The 19,834-nt window shown below is 35.5% G+C and overlaps 2 protein-coding genes across 2 annotated transcripts; both read right to left on the bottom strand.

Annotated features, from left to right (window-relative positions):
• Nucleotides 1–3,851: 3,851 nt before the first annotated feature.
• Nucleotides 3,852–4,691, bottom strand: LOC120422418 (uncharacterized). Its single transcript, XM_039585833.2, has 2 exons — nt 4,555–4,691; nt 3,852–4,367 (listed from the first exon to the last, which is right to left on the bottom strand). Exons 1-2 carry the CDS (start codon nt 4,606–4,608, stop codon nt 3,936–3,938), a joined length of 486 nt encoding a protein of 161 aa, XP_039441767.1. The 5' UTR covers nt 4,609–4,691; the 3' UTR covers nt 3,852–3,935.
• A 4,054-nt stretch (nt 4,692–8,745) lies between these two features.
• Nucleotides 8,746–9,334, bottom strand: LOC120422419 (uncharacterized). The gene is made up of 2 exons (XM_039585834.2): nt 9,281–9,334; nt 8,746–9,228 (listed from the first exon to the last, which is right to left on the bottom strand). Exons 1-2 carry the CDS (start codon nt 9,332–9,334, stop codon nt 8,815–8,817), a joined length of 468 nt encoding a protein of 155 aa, XP_039441768.1. The 3' UTR covers nt 8,746–8,814.
• Between the last annotated feature and the right edge of the window lie 10,500 nt (nt 9,335–19,834).

The raw sequence follows: 19,834 nt of genomic DNA on the forward strand, positions 1-19,834 counted from the left end.
TTTTTTTAAGAATCTTGTTTTTAGATTTTTTTAGATGATTTGTTTTAAGCTTTTGGCCGATATCATGTCATTTTTTTCAATAAAATCATGTTTTTGGAAAACTAGGAAAAAAAGTAAAAAAAATAATATTTTGGCTTCATATATAGGAGTATGATTAAATTTGCAATCGAAAGATACTTAACCTAAATTTGGATGTCGTACACCGTTTTTGAGTTATATCCATTATAAAATGTTTTTTTTCTTTGTTGATAACGCGTCTTTTGTTCCTGTAATAGCCATGACCGCACTTGATCAGCTCCGAATAAATATATTGTTTTTTTTTCGAAGATATTCATAAAATTCCCTATAAATTTGTTTTAAAAAATAATAAAGATTGGTTGCTGAGATAAAGACTAGGGGAAATATACCCATTTTAATCATTCTAAGCCGTTCGACCAATTCTCATCACTTTTGCAGTTTTCCGCTATTAAATCAACATTTTTAGATACATCAACAATGGAGAGTTGCTTGCTCACTTTTACTTGAGCTATTTGTTACTTTGGAACAGTCAAAAACACTTTATGAAAGCTGTAATTCATGATCAAAGTGCTGATAAGCCGATAAAAGAAATAGGCCGAGAAAAATATATTTCCCCTACTAAACAAAATTACAGAAGAAAAACGAAGTTTTCAGTACATCATCAAAATAATAAAGAATTTTTCAGTGACAATAATTTTGCAAATATTTGTCCGATTTACAATGTCAAAGAATGAAGTATCGTGAAATTTTCTTAAAAATGATGTTTTTGAGTTGCATAAGTTATCAAAAAGAGTGGGTTATTAGTTTCAAAATTCATGCTTCGTGGTCATTGTGAAGCAAATTTTTAAAATATAACTTTTATGAGAATTTCATGCAAGTGTAAATTTTGACAATTCTTATCATATCATTACTTTAAATAACACCTCAAACCGTCCCTGCCTGAGACCCGGTGTTCGCCCAAGAAATCAAAACAACAACATCTCCCGGGCACTTGCACGGTGCGCGCGCGCGAAATAGATCCAACATGGGTCCGCCCATGAAGTGTTCACCTGCGGCTGTGGCTAGTCACTTGGTCAGAGTTTTCTTCACACTTGTTGGCCTGTTGTTGAGGTGCTCGCGAGTACAAGATCGCCGCCGGGACTCCATCTCGGCACGGTTGATTTCATTTACACCAACTTGTTGCAGCAATTTCAGCTCGTTGTCCCAAAGTGAACGGTATTGTACCCTGGGTTGGGAAAAAAATAATAGCCAGTCAAAGAAATCGTTTATGTATTAATTAAAAGTTTGCATAGTTGATCGGGGCGGTTAGTAAAAGTAAGAGACAAAACAACGGTTGGAGAGCACTTTGGAGTCGGACCGAACCCAGGTGGACTCGGCGGACCTGGCGGATTTGCATAAGTAAATTATTCAAAGTGCAATTATAATTACTATTATTATTGAACATATCATTAAAAATTTACATTGTTATTATGTGATTTGAAGTCAGAGTCGTGGAACCACTTGAGTCGTACCTCGCTCTCCGGGCTGGACCTGGACGATGTGTGAGGTATAATTTCTATGCTACACAGCAGCATCCAGTTCCATTCACGAGTGTGCAATTGAAGCTCAACCGTTTATTGTTGCAGTTATTGTTCATGGGGGGAGGGTGTACTTACTCGACTCATGACTTTGAACGAATGGTAATTGCTCGCACTGAATATGATTGCAACAGTTATGGAAATATGGGCGCTTAGAGAGTTGTTGAGCGCAGGCTGGGCTTTTGTTTTGAGAGGGTAATTTAAAGTTAATGCATGCTTCCACCGATCCTAAATGGCTTCTGGGCTGATCATGGGTTGGAACAGGTTGTAACAATTTTGCATGAATCTAAGCAACAAATGGCAAGTTTTTTAAATTGATTTCTATATTTTTCAAAGCATTATTTTTGTCATCATTTGCAAACCGGTTTCTCAGGTTGCCACTTTCCTTCTTTATTTTTCTTGGAGTTTATAACACTAGCAAAATCTTTCTCCATAGTGATGCACAACAAATAGTTAACAGAGTTAATACCAGTACCGAACTCTCTCTCACAATCATCAATCATGCTTGACAATTCTGCGTCCTTTCCAATGAATCCCTGCTCGCTATAATCTTTCACTAGAGCTGATTTGTCTATTTTGCCATTTGAGTTGAAATATCCGAATTCCTTCAGAATGCAGTCACCAAACGCTTTAGTTTCTGCTGTTTCGGCATCAATCAGTAGTTTACGAATTTGGCACAATTGTACAGGAACTTTGGTTTTGATATTCTTTTCACAGTTTTCCACAAAAATTTCGTCGATTTTTGAAACCTATAAAAAGTTAAAAAAAAAGGTTTAATGAGTTCACCATAGAAAATGTTAATAAAAGTTGGATTACTGATTCTGCATTCGCCAAGATCAAATCGATTGTTAACAGTGACACTAAAAGGGATTTAAGATATTGCATTTTTGATGTTTCAATCAGGTGATATTTTCACAAGATTGCCGAAGAAGTTGATCTAATTACGATCTTTTAAATTCATTGAGCAATGTTTGCAATGTGACACTATTTCAATATCGTCTTAGCCACATCAAACTGTAACAATATTTACTCAGATTTATTCATTTGATCAACACTACAACGTGTACAAAACACATTGTAGTTTAAAACAACTTTTTGCAGAAACATTGTAGTATGATACTTTTGATTGGAATAGATTTAAAAAATGTTTATTTTGAAATTATGTTCCTAAACGATTAATTTCAACTAATCAATTTTGTGCTCAATTGTTTTTGTTTTATATTTCTTCTCACTTCATATCCTCAAAAAACGTTCGAATTAGGAAAACATCAATCAAAAAGAAAATAGTAGTTTATGCAACAAGTTGCAAAAAAAAAATGTTTTTTCAGCACGAGTCGTACATTTATCCTATCAGGTTTAACGAGTTGGATAAACACGACGAGTGCTGAGAAAAAAACTAGTTTTGTAACGAGTTGTTTACAATTTTTTTTTCAAATTCCGAAAAATGCTTTTTGAATGGAATTTTATGTCAAATATTCATGTGTTTAGTAAACCGTTCAAATAAAAAAACTATGAAAAATGTAACTTTTCGATACTAGAATTGAAAAGTTCAACTTTTCTGCACTCATTTAAGTGCAGAAAAGTAGATTATTTCAGCACTAGTATGAAAGGCATTAATTTTCCATTTTTTTTTAAATTTTTGGTCGAGAACGACAAGAAAAGTAAGTTGTTTCACGATGGAATTGCAAATAACAAATTAAAGTTAGGGAAATTCTCGTATGTTTGGCAAGATAAGCACTCGCTTCTACCTCCATCCAATTTGCTGATTTTCACCATTTAAACAACTTATTTTGTAAAACTGTTGATAGAAATTTGCTTGCCCACTTGGACTTTTTATCACTTGATTTCAGTTGAAAACGCTTTTTATGAGCTGTAATTGAACGTCAAAGTGCTGAAATGGTAAATTAGAGGCATGCTGGAGTTAGATGCTGTTCCCCTACTTTTTTACATTTGAATTGGAATTCATTTAATCATAATCATAATTAAAAACATTTTTTTTGTCATGGTGGTGTCAGTAAACGCTTCAGTTTCGTAGATTTGGGTTACTCAAATCAACAGAATTAATTTTCCTGTCAATAATGAAAATTACTTGGGTGGATGAGTTTATTTCATAGCATTTCACCAGAAAAATACAATTTATTTATTGGCAGGAAATCCACTAAAATTCAATTCTGTCGATAGTAGCGCTTGACGAAATTGAAGCGTTTACTGAAATCATTTTCAAAAAAATCGAGTTGTGAAATCGGCGTTAATTTTAAGAAATTTGATAGGCATATTATTTTTAATTAAATATAAGTTTAAGAGTTTTTACGCTAACTGGTCAATTTTATTGAATATTCATCAAAACAATTTCGTAACACCACAGTACGCTTGAATCCAGTCCGGTTTCCAATCAGAGTTTCTCTCACGTCTGGCGTTTATCACCTTTGGGAAGTCCTTATCCTTGGTTACACAGTCCAGAATTTTCATCGCATTCGGTGTAGGACCATAATTCTTCATACAACCGTCGAACGATTCTAGCACCGCTTTGTCTTTGTTTTTAAACCCTGCCTGGTGGTAGTCTTTCAGGAGGGCTTGTTTGTTGAACTGTCCTTCACCATTCAGGTATCCAAATTCCTTGAAAACGCACTTGACGTAGCCTTTATTTTCGCCCGTGTCCATTTCGATTTCCAGCCTTCGCATAAGACATTTGTCATGTTTGTCTGTGGTGTAAACAATTTTCCTTTCACATGGTTTAATGTAAAACTCGTCAATTCCGAGTGGTGTGAAGCGCTGAAAGTTTAAGATATTGTTTTTTTTTTCTTGCGGTTAAACTTAGTTTATTGTTAATCCTTGATTTTATCAATATAATTTAATTGATTAAATTTCAAAAAACATGAATAAATAAAAGGTGGTTTTGAAAAACCAAATTTTATAAACAATTGGATCTTCACAGAGAAGTAATCATAAGTTTACATACCGCTGTGGTTAGTTTGAATAAAAGTATCGCCAAAAGAATCGATGGAAACTTCATTTTATTGTCTGTTTATAACGTTGAGATCTGATACATAGAGTCAAACCCTATTTATAACACAGTCCACAGTTGCTTAGTCTGATTCAATGTACTAACTGTCTATGATTACACGCTCATTTACATCAACCAATATTGCGAAATTGAAAAGTACCACTCGTCAGACTATGTTGCAACTTCAGTTTCTTAGATGCACCTATAAGCAGCAAAGACATTGGCTTGTTTATATCTAATCTAATCTAATCTAATCAGACCCTAGCGCAGCCAATCTTTCGAAGGGATCCTGGAGAGTGCCTTAGGTTAGATGACGCCTAGCACTCTTCTTGTCATTTATTAACGTTTGTAGTGCGCCATTGCATTAGATGCATTGAAACATCACAAGCGTTAAAGCGGCCAGGCCTACTGCGTAAAGCCGTATCGCAGAGATGACTCGTAATTGGGTTGAGTTTGAGCACTGAGTGTTCGAACAACAACACAATTCTGAATCGACAGGGGAGGAAGAAGCGTGGGGACACACCACCATACGCTCCGAGATTTTGTTTGGTTGTATTCGTTGGGAGCACCATGCTAAGAAGGTTTGGTACTCCGTGACCCTCTGGGATGGGACATTGTATTTCCACGAATGCCCTGGACACTATTTGCCGTGGTTATAGCGCCACAACCCGCTCTAAAGACATTGGCTTGTTCATATTCTCATAAAGACTTTTTTTCCAAAGCAATGGTTTTAATTTGCGAAGGTCACTTTCTATCGTTTCCCTCAGTTTAGGTGCTCATGAATTCTGCCTCCAACCTTAAAATAATCAGCTGTTCGTCGTTGTCACGTGCATTTCGGGCCAAGTTGAGTTAAGAACGCCATTTTGAGCAGCTCACAATGCCTCACCTTTTGACCTTCACAGATCCCAAAAGTTTGATTTAAATCCTGAGCTATTCAATTAAAACTGAAAAAAAGATTGCATTGTTGTCACTCTTCATATGGAAGAAGTTTAAATCTTGTCGTGCTATCATGACACACCCTGGAAATTTTGTGTGCGACAACTGGCCTTAGAGATTTCAGGTCAGAACGCTTTTGACACACGTGCATGCCCGGCTACCGTAAACATTTGAAATTATAACTTGGGACTCCAGTAACCAAATTCAACCGAGACAATGCACAGAATAGTCAACCAATCAAAACGTGTTTTTTTTATTGTTTACGTTGCATGCTTTTGTTTATTCAAGGTGAAAAGTGACGTTCGAAAAGATAGCACGACACCGTCGTGTTGAAAGGTAGTAAATTAAAGCTGTCTAGAGTTTTGCCAAAAATCCTCATATAAATTTATGTATTTACTACGTCTTTCTCGAAGGTAATGGGGTGCCATTTCAAAAAACCCGGGCCGAAGGCCCTTGAATACTGCGTCATCCGTCAAGCGCTTATATCTTCCTTCCCTCAAATCGAATCGGCCCGATTTTTGTTCCATTCGATTCGAAAATTATTCAGCAATTTGCTATTAAATTTTCAATGTTGGCAAAATAGTTTTACGGTTGAAATGTTTTAAAATGTTTTCAAAATGCAGAGATTTTGCAAGCAAAATGAGCGTTTCCCAAACAGGTCAAGTACCTAATTTGAGGGGAAAATCACCCAAGCAACCCGATCGGTGTCGGTCGCGAAAAAGAGGGGAAGTGGAGGGCCGGCAAAACTATAAAAGAATTTTCCCCAGTTTTCAAGCCATCATTCACGTCTCAGACGTCGGACCGGCAACACCACCAGCAGCAGCAGCAGGAGAGACCAGAGCAGCACCGGGAGAGAGACGGAACAGCAACCGTGTGATTGTCAATCAAGCAAGAAGTGGATGAGGACTGCTCATCTCTTCGGAATTGCCTCGCCACCCAGGGCGAGTCAGCAAAAAAAAAAAATGGTGCGCGCTTGCTGCTGTGAGTGCTGCTTGGGGAGCGATGCATATTTAGACAGAGTTGGCCACAGCCTGCAGTGGCCGGTTCCCTCAGGGAAGATTACCACCCCGGGAGGATATTTGCCAAACAATACGAGTTTTGGCAATATGGGTTTTAAAATTCATGGTTTTGATACTGGTAATGAAAAGGCCATTTCGACAATGGTGGCCACAACCTCAGGGAAGGTTCCCCTGGTGGGCGAGGGGGTGTTTTTGGGACATTTACCGAACTGTACGATTTGGGCAATATGCACGGAGAAAAAAGCGTTCCGGAAATCGTGAACAAATGTGCATGTTTTTGCGTAAAATATTTGTTCATGTAATCGTGAACTCGTGCACGATTGTATGAACAAAAAACTACGTTTTCATGAACAGAAGTGAAAAAAATCATGAACTAAAGTTCACGATTGTAAAGAAGCGTTACGTTACGTTTTTAAACATAATAATTGAAGAAATACCGAATCGAAGAAGCCTGGAATATTTGAAGATTGAAGACAATCTAAGTTACCTTTTAACAATTTGAGAAACGAAATACATTCTGGACTGAACATTCAAACTGAACAGTCGCATTTTAACTACACTCTGCTAAATTTCATGGTGTTAAGTGTGAATATAATGACCGTAAATGGGTTGATTTAATTCTTTTTGATCTTTAAAAATAAAGGCTATCCCTAAGCCGCCGTCACAGTAAGTAACGGCTTCTTACCAAAATTATTAGTTAAAAACTGCATTTTGCCCACTACGGCTGTTCGATATGCTTAAAACTTTTAAATAACATTTTTATTAGCTCCAAATCCTTTTTTCACATTTAAAAAGTGTTCTTTAAATCGTGAACACATTCCCACGTTGTTCCCTGAAATCGTGAACAGTGTTCATGATTTCGATAACAAGCTAAGCGTTATGCTGCTGGCGTTACGATTTTTCGTGAACACCTGTTCACGATTTGCTAATTGTTCATGGAAATTGTTCATGGTACGTTTTCGTACCGTGGAATATCACCTTGTTCCAGATTTCGTGGCACATTGTTCACGATTTTCGGAACGCTTTTTTCTCCGTGTGGGTATCAAAATTCCTGGTTTTTGATACTGGACATAAAAATGACAATTTTGACAGTGGTGGCCACGACCTGGAGTGGCAGGTGCCCTTAGGGAAGGTTCCCCCGGGGGGACATTTATGAAACCATAAGATTTTGGGGAATATGGGTATCAAAATGCATGGACTTATTCCGTAACTAGCAAATTCATCAAAACTAAGATCCGAAATCCCTACTTCCACACAAAACTTTAGGTAGTCTACGCCATTCCGGTTATGTCTGTGACGTAAATACTTCGACTTTTTTTATTTGTATGACACTTTGTCCATCGATTCCTTAAAAAGGCCATTTTGCATGATTAGTTTCTTCATACAAGTCTCTATACGAATGTGGGAGCTGTCAATAGAAAAGTGCTATGAAAACATTCGAACAAATGTTTCTCGAGAAGGGATTTTCTGATTGATTTGGTGTCTTCGGGAAAGTTGTTGGTTATGAAAAAGGTCTTTTTAGGAAAAAAAGTAATACCCTTAAAAATGATCATTTTTGAAATAAATTTTCAACACAGAAACTCGATTTTGACAAACTTTAACCCTTTTGATTTTTTATCCTTTTTTGATATGTTCTAGTAGACAAAAAGTTCCAGGGAATAATATGACAATGAATATTGAAGAAGCTCCAGAAATGTAATCTTAATAATAAAATTTCCACGTTTGTTAATATCAATTTTCATGCCCTTTATCAAAACTATGTGTAAGTAACTGTGTCAATTTTGAGCCAAATCGGTTAAGGGTCGCTATAGATCGTTGAAGTTTGTATGAGAGAATTTGCAAAAATGTATGAGAAAAGCAAAAATTTAAAAATTCCACTAGAATGTGGCATTAAATGTGTTGGATCATTGCCAAGTGTAAGATTCTTATGTAATTTTGTATTTATGATTTACAACTTTGTAGAAGACCGCAAAACGATCTGAGTTAACCCCAACGAGTTATTAGCGATTGAATGATGACGTTTTTGTTTGAAACGATTTTATTTCACCAGCTTTGACGATCCAAAGCGACCCTTTCACCTTAACAGATTTGGCTCAAAATTGACACAGTTATTTTTTTTTGTGTAAGGAATCGAGGCAGAATGTATCCCTGATGTCGATTATTTAACTGTAAAGTTTCTTTTAGTTTATATTAAATTAAGAACTGAGCTGCTTTTGAATTAATAGTTTTTATTCATACTACGACGAAACAAACTAAAAAATCAACAACATGCTTCCAACCAACCTGCTTGCCAGTGCTTGTTTTTCTCACGCTTAGCGTTGATAACCCTTGAGAAGTCTTTATCTTTGGTAATACAATCCAGCATTTTAATTGGACTTTTTGGGAAACCGTAATTTTTCATACAGTTTTGGTACGATTCCAGCACAGGTTTGTCTCTGTCTTTTATTCCCACCTGATGATAGTCTTTGAGCAGGGCCTGTCCGTCAAATTTATCCTTACCGGTCAAGTACTGAAACGACTCCAGCACGCACTTGACGTAGACTTTTTTTTCGTCCGTTGGCATATCGATTTCGAGCTTTCGCATGTAGCACTTTTCGGTGCGGCCTGTGGCGAAAACCAACTCACTTTCGCAATGGGGAAGAAACATCTCCTTTATTCCAAGAGATGTAAAGCGCTAAAAGAATTATAGTTAGTTTAAATTGGTTACGTCTGATGAGTTTACAAACCGCTGCTGTTAACCCCAATGAAAATATTGCCCAGAGAATCGTTGGCAGCTGCATCTTAGTATCTGTTGGAAAATGTTGTAGAATCATTTACTTTTAAACTAAACGAACATAACTACTAGCTCAAACACATGAACTAATATTGCAAAACCGCAAAGTATCACTCCTCAAACTTTGTTGCAACAACCGTACCGTCAGCTGACACGAATCGAAAAAGACACAATTCGCTCAGTTGACGGTATCAATTAGCAGCCATGTCCCCCCGAGCTCAGTTTCGATTTCATCACCGCTCAAAAATTACCACCACCTCCACTGCGGTATCGATCAATATTTTGATCTGCCCTCGCGCCCAAAAAATGGCAAAAACCCTACCAAACAGCACAATCACCCTTGTTGTGGCTGTGGTGGGTACCTTATGATTCTTCGGCAACCCCCAGTCGTAGTTCAACTATTTTTTTTCGGCGGCAGCTTAATTATAGACTCCTAACCGTAGAACCCGTCACAAATCCAGCTGGCGATGATCCGGTCGCGGAATGATCTGGTCGACATTTGTACTCTTTCAAATTGGCACTGTGGGGAATGGTTGGACAAATTGGGTTAAAATGATGATCAGAGCACAGTTTCTAAAATTTATTTAAAACATTCAGTAAAATGTCCAGTTTGCCAAACGACATCTGACGAAATGTACTTAATTTTAATTTTTAGGAGCCTGAAACCTGAAAAATGTCGTTCATATTATGTATTTTGTTTAGTTTTTTGGCTATTTTTTTTTAAAAAAGCTTGTCATTAAAAAAATAATCTGGTGTTTACGGAATGAGCTTTTCCTTCCATAATAAACAATTAAAATTTTTCTGAGCTTTATCTAAACCTTTTTGCCTTTCTTACTAAAGAAAGGTATAGGTTTTACTTTAAGCCAGGACGTCATTTCCATCTTCGTAAATATGTCGATTCAGCATGAATTTTAATCGGAAAAATCGTCAAAAAATCACACTGCATCGATTTTCGACGCTTCGTCGCCAAGTCGCCAAGTCGACAAGTTGTCAAGTTGAGCTTCGAATACTGGCGCGAGAATGCTGGCGCATATATTTGCTGGCTTGACTTATACTCATTTTGTAGTAGCTTGTCTACCGATGTTTCCTTCAATATGTAAGATATCGTAGCTTTTCGGTTTCTTTTGCCCTGTCCGTTTTTGCATAACTGTCCAATGTTTATGCAAAACCTTTGTGACATAGGACATTCATCCGGCTACAATCATTTTGTTTCCCGTGCGCTCCTAAAATCGCCTAAATGTAGACTTCATTTTTTCGTGATTTCGTAAGTTTATTTAACAGGGTTCATTGGATTTCAATAGGAGCTTTCTAAGCTTTTCATCGTTTATATCGTTTTCAAAGTGTTCAATGCTGGCGACTCCAATGGCTTTCTTCCTAAGGTTCTCGCGATTGAGTGTGTAGTGGTGCGGTTGTTAAAAATAGCTATCTCTGACTCTGTCACTTTCGTAGAAGCTGAATGGCTAGCTTCCCTGCACCGTGCGGCACACGCGGTTCACTTGTACCTCGGTTTTGCTTGTCTTGGTGCGCTGGTACGATGAACCAAAACACCAACACAGTCACACAAAAGGGCTCGTACCGAAACTAGAAAACTAAAACCGCGGTGTGCGTTGTTGGGAAGCTTGCTATGATCGCGTTTGTTATAAACGCTTGTTTGATTACAAACGTACAAACATATTGTTCGATTAAAAATATTCTTTTGGTGAAAATTGCGTTTTAATTTCTTTTGGAAATCATATCATTCATAAAACTCATAATATCATCATAATACTTTGCTTTCATCATAAGACTTTCTTTTGTGCTGACGTTATAAATAAACAAAGTCGATGTTATTAATTGAAAGAAGTTCTACCATTGTTATATTCTTTAGTAAGAAAGGCTCTTTCTCACCCCAGGTGGGATTAAATCGGGTTTTTTTTTTGTATTTTTTATTTGTATTTTTATTGGCCAAAGAAGACATTTTGCATCATTAGTTTATTCATACAATTCTTAAAAAAATGTCCATACAAAAGATATTTAAAATAGTTAAAAATCTGCATTTAATCAATTATCTCGAACGACGTCGTCGTGCTATCTTGTCGCACCCGCCATTTCGACGTTCCGAGAAAAACGCGTTTTAATGTTTGACCTTGAATAAACAAAAACGAAAGCACGCAATGTAAACAATAACAAACACGTTTTGTTTGGCTGACCATTCTGTGCATTGTCCCGAAGTTTGGTTGAAGCTGGTTGCTGGAGTCCCGAGTTATAAAAACTAATGTTAACGGTTGTCTAACTTGTACGTGCGTCAAACGTGATCTGACCTGAAATCCCTTTGGCCAGTTGTCGCACTTACATCAATTTTCAGGGAGTGACAAGATAGCACGACAAGATTGAAACTTCTTTCATGTAAAAAGTGACAAAAATGCACGAAGTTTTTTTGGGTTTTTATTGAATATCTGAAAATTGAAATCGAATTTTGGGGATCTGTGAAGGTCAAAAGGTGAGGCATTGTGAGCTGCACAAAATGGCGTTCTTAACTCAATTTGGCCCAAAATGCACGTACGACAAGTTAGCACGACGGCGACGAATATGAGCGTTTTCCTCTAATTTTGATTTTGTATATTTAAATCAGCCTGAATTTTTTTTCCGTGCCTCCCGTATTCCCAAAGTAGCAATTTTGAAAATGATACATGAAATTCAAAAATCTGTATCTTTTGAAAGAACTTAATGTTCGATTTGGTGTCTTCGGCAAAGTTGTAGGTCAGAATTAGGACTAAACCGAAAATTTTTTTTTTGGTCAGAGTCGAGGGACATAAACTTCAAAAAATATTAGCATCAGGCCTAAACACTTGGTCAAATGAATCAGGATTTTTTTTCAAGTGTCATTTTTCGGTGCAATCCTCATCCATACCTACAACTTTGGCGATCTAAAAAAAAAACCTTGAAAATATCCTTCTTAAAAAATGTTACAATCTTAAAAATAAACTCATAACGTCATGATTCGAATTCCCGGACGCTTCGAAACCCGGACACTTCATCTTGTTTTATCAATTATTAGATATAAGTTCGCATTAGGAATGTCAAAACTGTGTTATTTGATGAATTCCAACATTAACTTTAATTTAAAGTTTGTTTGAACGCTGTAGTTAATGCCAACTCAATTAAATACAATAAAATTATAAGTTTACCTAAAATGCGAAACATTTCACTTGAAATATTTCATAGGCGTTCAAAGCACCGGGAAGGCAAAGCTGAAATTAATGGTTTCGATTTCCATTAATTCTAGCAAATTTTTATATAAACTAACAATTGTTTTAATGTTAACAGCTTATTTGAGACCTACAGAATGCCATTCACTAACATGGCAGTCCAAATTTGTGCGAATCATAAGTAAAATCGAGTGTCCGGAATTCGAAGCAAAAGTGTCCGGATTTCGAATCAGCTTTTATCAGTGTCCGGGATTCGAAGCACAACAAGCCATTTTAATTTTAAAATTCTGATGAAAAATTGTTAGAAAAGACATATTTTGCATGCATTTTCTTGAAACTGATTGTTTATACTACATCCTTATGATATTTCTACATTTCCAACTTATTACATGATTTTTTGCCAGCTATAACAAAAATGATATGCTACTAAGTGTCCGGATTTCGAATCATGACGTTACCTTTAATTCGACTTATACAAAACAAAATAATTTTGAAAAAATCATTTTACTCGTAAATTATGAATGAAAATCCATATTGACTTTATTCTAGATTTAAAATCAAATTTGCAATCAAAAAGTACTTTACACAAATTTCGATATAGTGGAACGTTTTAAAGTTAGTTTTAGCCACTAAAAACTGTTTTTTTTTTGTAAAAACTTGTAGAATGTTGAATATTTGATGAAAATTTTCGATGTCAAAAAGTTGAACTACTTTTCAACCTTCGTTCGAAAAACATAAGACTAACACTGAAAAAACTTTACTCTGCAGATCGTTATTTCAGCAGATTTTAAGGATTTCGAGTTAAATAAATACTTTACCTGCTTTAGCAACCTACTGTCCGGGCCATGTTAAACACCCTATTCTTCAACAGGCTAACTTTCGATTTCATACTATCTGTTCCACTGTGAACCATATAGCCGAACCCACCGCCAACGATTCAGACCCGCAGCAGAAGCGTCACCGTCGTTAGCCGCGGTTGCCCGTCAACTTAATTGAATAAAATTGATTGTTTAGAGGCATAATTATGATCTCGCGTGTGCAACCTCTTTGATCAGGCCCTACCTTTGAGCATCGGTAGTAGACCGCCGCGGTCAGTCGGTGTTGGATAAAAAGAGTGAGATTCTGGTGCGCGACACGCGGTGGACAACCGTGGATAATACGGTTTGACAGGCGGCGGCGGCGGCCAACTCCAGAGTTCAAGCGATGCTACCCCACAATCCATTGAGCGTGCCAGTTCGTGGATTGATTTTGACTGGCAATGTCATAACCGATATTTTGGCCACCTTCCCGCGACGTGCGATTGTTTTGGGGGGCCGGGGACGATCGGCATTTTTGGGAGGTTAGGTGGCCCAGCCTCGCGAGCTGTGATGCAATCCTTGCAGCAGAGACGTCCAAAGAATACCTCCAAAGAGCCGTCAGAGTGCGAGAAACAACCGGAGAAGTTTCGACCTGATCCGGTGCTGTTCAAAGAGGTGATCAAACCACCAACAACAGTAATGCTGTGTTTGATTTGTCTATCTGGATGTTTTTCGTGTTTTTTTTTGTTCGATTCGAAAGATCGCATTCTCGGCCCATTCGCATTCGCCCGGGTGTTTAGGGTTATAATGACCGGTTAGAGCACTGTATTTATGTAATCACGCCTTGTACGGTTGACCTAGATCCGGACGCCCACAGTTCATCCAGGCAGGAGGAGGTGGAGGAGTAGACAGAGAGGAAGTTCGCAGGCACAGGTCTTTATGGAAATCAGTTAGAATCAATCGGGCTGGGGCCACCACATTCTTAAACGATGCGCGATGCTCTTTCTCTTCCATTTCTGCACACTGCTAATGCTTCACTTCCTCGTCTTGACCCATCAACCACTTATGGGTGGGTTTTCACTGTAATTTCCCTAACTTGGGGCCCAATTGGCACCCCACGACCCCTATATGGATAGCTGGCAGAATGGGCAGTGGTTTTGAAGCATCTAAATATGAAGATTTTTTTTATGTCTTCCACCTCTGGGTGAGTTTTGAAAAATTGATTGATAAAAAATTGATAATTTTTGCTTAAAAAAAAAACACGTCAGGATAGCCAGATAATAAAACTTTTTTTTTCATACAGTGATCAAAGATGTGATTCTAGAACTCATTTTATGTAATTTTTATATATCACGCAGAAAAATGTTTTGTAGAATCAGCCTGTAAGAGGTTTGAATCAACCAAATTTTTGTTGAATATAATCAACGCCGATTTGCGTTGAAATAAACCTTGATTTTCTCTATTCCACAAAAGTCTTTTATTGTTTTGAAAAAGCTGCTTTGACGTTTAGCGTTGTTTCAACAAAAATCATGATTTTCAAATCAACAAAACGCTTTGTTGATTCAAATATGCCTTATTTTTCTGCGTGATTGAAAGTTTCCACCTTAGAAGCGATATTATTTATATCACGGACGAACGGACATGACACCAGGAACAAATTTTCTTCAAATTTCTAAAGAAAACTATCCTTTGCGCCATCTACATTCAAGTTGACGAAGTAGCATCGCGCGATTAAGCATGATTTCTCAAAATGTCTTATGCAATAATTTATTTAAAAAAAATAGCATTATTATGGTGCTAGAAACAGTTTTTGGGCATTACGTTTGTCTTTATGATTCTATGTAATTTATCATGGATACTAAAGTTGCCGAAAAAATTACAGAAATAATTTGTTTTATATAAATTCATACGACCATTTCAAAACGTGCCCATTAGTTTGCATCACCAGCTGGCTTTGTTTACGTTTTAATCCACGTGCCGCGAAGATTTTGACAGAAGCGATTTCGCTTGCGCAGGTTTTCGCCAAGAAGAAGTTTGACAAATTTTGAAAATTTAGGATCACAAATTGAAAAATAGTCGTAAAATGTCAGTAAATTTTGGTGTTTAATTTTTGATCTCATTACGTTTTTAATTTTTAGTTTTTAGTTTTTAATTTTTAGTTTTTAGTTTTTAGTTTTTAGTTTTTAGTTTTTAGTTTTTAGTTTTTAGTTTTTAGTTTTTAGTTTTTAGTTTTTAGTTTTTAGTTTTTAGTTTTTAGTTTTTAGTTTTTAGTTTTTAGTTTTTAGTTTTTAGTTTTTAGTTTTTAGTTTTTAGTTTTTAGTTTTTAGTTTTTAGTTTTTAGTTTTTAGTTTTTAGTTTTTAGTTTTTAGTTTTTAGTTTTTAGTTTTTAGTTTTTAGTTTTTAGTTTTTAGTTTTTAGTTTTTAGTTTTTAGTTTTTAGTTTTTAGTTTTTAGATTTTAGTTTTAGTTTTAGTTTTTAGTTTTTAGTTTTTAGTTTTTAGTTTTTAGTTTTTAGTTTTTAGATTTTAGTTTTAGTTTTAGTTTTTAGTTTTTAGTTTTTAGTTTTTAGTTTTTAGTTTTTAGTTTTTAGTTTTTAGTTTTTAGTTTTTAGTTTTTAGTTTTTAGTTTTTAGTTTTTAGTTTTAGTTTTTAGTTTTTAGTTTTTAGTTTTTAGTTTTTAGTTTTTAGTTTTTAGTTTTTAGTTTTTAGTTTTTAGTTTTTAGTTTTTAGTTTTTAGTTTTTAGATTTTAGTTTTTAGTTTTTAGTTTTTAGTTTTTAGTTTTTAGTTTTTAGTTTTTAGTTTTTAGTTTTTAGTTTTTAGTTTTTAGTTTTTAGTTTTTAGTTTTTAGTTTTTAGTTTTTAGTTTTTAGTTTTTAGTTTTTAGTTTCGCTCATATTCAACTTGAGCTAAAGAGGGCACTTTTGAGAACCCCTGCCCGTCAGACCTGCCAGACCTACTAACTGCTGCCAATAATGCAATAATGTTCACACGGACCTACGCCACCGGACCTCAGCTATATGGCCACTTTTGCGCAGCAGCAGTCCAAGATATGAATAGCTGTATCAAATGGCGCTGCAACACCCAACCCAACCCAAACCCAAACCAAACCGAGAGGGGGGTGCGTGATTAGCTCAACCATCAAGACCCCCAAAGGCATCATCATCATCATCCGATTGAGGGAGACCTGAACCGGTCGATGAGGCAGTGGTCAGCCAATCAAATTATTACCAAGAAAAATAGAAATCAAACATAATCACACCCACCCAACAGCATCACCCCCCGAACAGGTCAGTGCAAATGTGGAAATTTGCCTCAAAACTGATAGCATTATGAGCATTCTGGGCCGTTACTGGGCTAAGGTCCCTCCAAACGACGACCCGCACGGAAGAGTGCGAATAACTGACCAAGCCAACAACCTCCAGCCCTGAAACAGGTGATTTTCTTTTATTATTTTTAATGCTCATAATGAGATAAGTATGCGCTAAATCGCGCGCGCCCTAGCCAAATCGATCACCACCACCTCGCGGAACCTCGGCTATAGAGTTGGATTTCCTAACCTCTGCGGTCGTGTGGGTCCGTAATGACCAGTTGCCGAGCGGCTACAGCTGGTAAAAGAGAAGGTTCGGGCTGCAGTTGGTGTGCGGTGTGGTGGCTTATGGAAGCTGAGGATATTTGCCCAGAACGGGGTCGAGCGATCTCGGAAGGGAATCGATGATATGGTTTTTGGGTTGGGGGTGCTAGGTGCCAGCAGGAAACCCTTTCAGGGTTGATGATTTCAAATTTAAAATTAATAGTAAAAAGAGGTTTTATTACTGAAGAATCGAAAAGTTTATTAATTTTCCATAAAAAGTCCCTCAATTTTGAACTGTGAGTAATGGATCTTTTATTTTTTTGGTTTCAAGCTAGCAATAAATGTTTTTTTTTGTGTAAGTCCAGAAAAACGGAAGCGGTCCTTCACGAGATATACAGTACTGGTTAAAAGTATATGACATTTGACGATTTGTCAAACCCAAATCCAAATTCAAATTACTGGAGTTCGCTCTTGTTTCGAACAAACCTCATAAAATTTTCAGCAGAAGTATTTCGGAATGTCTTTTTCCAGATGCCTTTTGTGAAACTTTGCTACTTATTATCATTTATTGTCATTTTCGTAAAAAATGCGATTTGGACCGACATTCACTATTTTAACTTATTTTAAGCATCTGAAAGTAGACATTCCAAAATACTTATGCTAAAAATTTCATGAGGTTTGGTCAAATCAGGAGCGAACACCAGCAATTTGAATTTGGAATTAGGTTTGACAAATCGTCCAATGTCATGAACTTTTGACTAGTACTGTAATTTTTAAGGATTTTGAAAAATTAACTTGTTTCACGGTAATCGAAGGAGGCTTGGCTATTTTTTCCGATTTCGTGTGAGTTGGCGTAGTATGACCTACATTATATTTTGCTTTACTTTTGGTTTTGGAGTTGCTATTCCACTTTATCAGAAAGCGTTGAATTACAGTAATGTATTACACTTGGTGAGATTAACGGGAGAGGAGTGTTTAATTTTTTCAGAGCAGAAAAAAAACATTCACAAAAAATATAAAACTATCAAATATACATAGAAATAGACATATTCACAAAACCATGCAAATTCTGTGCCATGTTCAATATCTTCTGGTAAAAAATGATTCGATTAATAGAAAGTGGTCACCCAATTTGTCTAATTGATACAATGTGTAATTTGTTTAAATTATTTCATTTGCGTTTCTTAACAAATGATCAAAAAATCGTTTAAAAATCAGTTTGAAGACTCTTATGAAAACTTTCTTCTATTTTATTAAAATCAATCAATCAATCATATGCTTGTTTAATTGCTTTTTTCATTTTGAGAACAATAATTTGGTAATTTACATGTAATTGTAGATATAAGATAAACGCAATTGTATTAATTCTTGCATACTTTTTCAAAAGGTTTATGTGTATAGGTAACCCATGGCACATTGGTGGTATTGAAAATGTAATCTAGATTTGATAAGATATATTTAAGATCTTCTGGTTGGAAAATGGTTTGGTTTGATTGATTTAAAAATAATAATGATATTTAGAATAAGTGTAATCATCTTTAATTACTCATTGCTCTTGAATAACTCTTCATATTTTTAATATATTTTCTATTTTTTAATTGGATTATTTTTTTATTTGTTCAAAAATATGGCTTAAATTTTTCTTGTATTTTTTTATTATTGAAAAATGTGGTAATTTGAAAATATTTCACGTGTAAGTAAAATTCTTTAGAATTTGATAATATTGAGGTGCAGGTGCTTCTTAATTGTTATTTCATTGTTAGGAATATGCAAACTTGAACTTAAATGTTTTTCTTTTTTCTTTATATTATCACTAGAAATTTGGGAACAATTTTAAAATTTCGCTTGAAAAAAAACATTTTTAGTATAAATTACTTGTTGAATTGATTGTAAACTATACAGAAACAAATATTTTTAATTAATCATTCTTTTTTTAAACAATAGGCGATCCTCAGATTTTTTTTCAAATTTTCATGTTTGGGACCGTGGATTCAAGACGATGCAATTCGGGATTTTTGATTTGTATTTCAATATTTTTGTGTATATTTTATATTTTAGCATTTTTACATTTAATGTAAAATTGTTGTCAAAAAAGAAAACGATTGCATTTTTAATATTTTCAAAAATCATGATGCCATAGTTAACCCTTTCAGGCCTGAATTAAAAAAAAATCTCGAATGACGGGAAAATGATTTTGCGGAACAGATGAAAATTATAGGCTAGTTTTGAAAATTTTGATTTTTGTGTCATATATGACCGAACAGGCCTGAAAGGGTTAAAAAAAAGTGTTTTTAATGTGTCTACAATAAATCCAAAAATATTTTTTCAATTGAAAATTTCTAAAATTTCTGTGGATGTAAGTCAATGTACTGGAAAAACATCAGAGTAGTTCATGCTTTACCAATCATACTATATATAAAATTGATGGTTAATGTTGGCTGCTGAATAATCTTTTAAATAATTCTCAATAATTCTTTATTTATACTTGAAATTTGAAATCATGTTCACAATGTTCCTTATTTTGGAAAAATGTATAATTTACGAAAATTATAGGCTATTTCAGATTTTTCTTTTATGTTTTTAGGTCATTAGGCCTGAATGGGATAAAGTATTCAAAAATCTTGAGAACGGATTTTGTGAGCGATATGGTGTCTTCGGAAAAGATGAATTTTACACGTAAAATGTTCACGGCATCCACTAACAATTTAAATTCTAGTAGATATAACTTGGTGCACGACAAAACCAACTTTGTGACATTGCTTTAAAAAAATGAGATTTTTAATGCATGTTTTTTTCGCAGCTATTTTAACTATTTTTTCTGCGGATTACTAAGCAATACCTACAAGTTGGCTGAAGAGACTAAATTGTTTGAAAAATCCGTTCTCAAGATACACATTTTGGAATATTTTAACCCTCTACAACCTAACCCCGCCTTTAAACGAGCTTCGGTCTA

This window comes from Culex pipiens, chromosome 2 (assembly GCF_016801865.2).
Source record: "Culex pipiens pallens isolate TS chromosome 2, TS_CPP_V2, whole genome shotgun sequence".
NCBI lineage: Eukaryota > Metazoa > Arthropoda > Insecta > Diptera > Culicidae > Culex > Culex pipiens.

What these genes read in the sequence shown, in the direction of transcription:
- LOC120422418 (XM_039585833.2), bottom strand. Translation starts at nt 4,608, where the DNA reads ATGAAGTTTCCATCGATTCTTTTGGCGATACTTTTATTCAAACTAACC. An exon ending in TATTCAAACTAACCACAGCG is followed by an intron (nt 4,368 to 4,554) that starts GTATGTAAACTT and finishes TTAAACTTTCAG; the next exon opens with CGCTTCACACCACTCGGAAT.
- LOC120422419 (XM_039585834.2), bottom strand. Translation starts at nt 9,334, where the DNA reads ATGCAGCTGCCAACGATTCTCTGGGCAATATTTTCATTGGGGTTAACA. An exon ending in CATTGGGGTTAACAGCAGCG is followed by an intron (nt 9,229 to 9,280) that starts GTTTGTAAACTC and finishes TAATTCTTTTAG; the next exon opens with CGCTTTACATCTCTTGGAAT.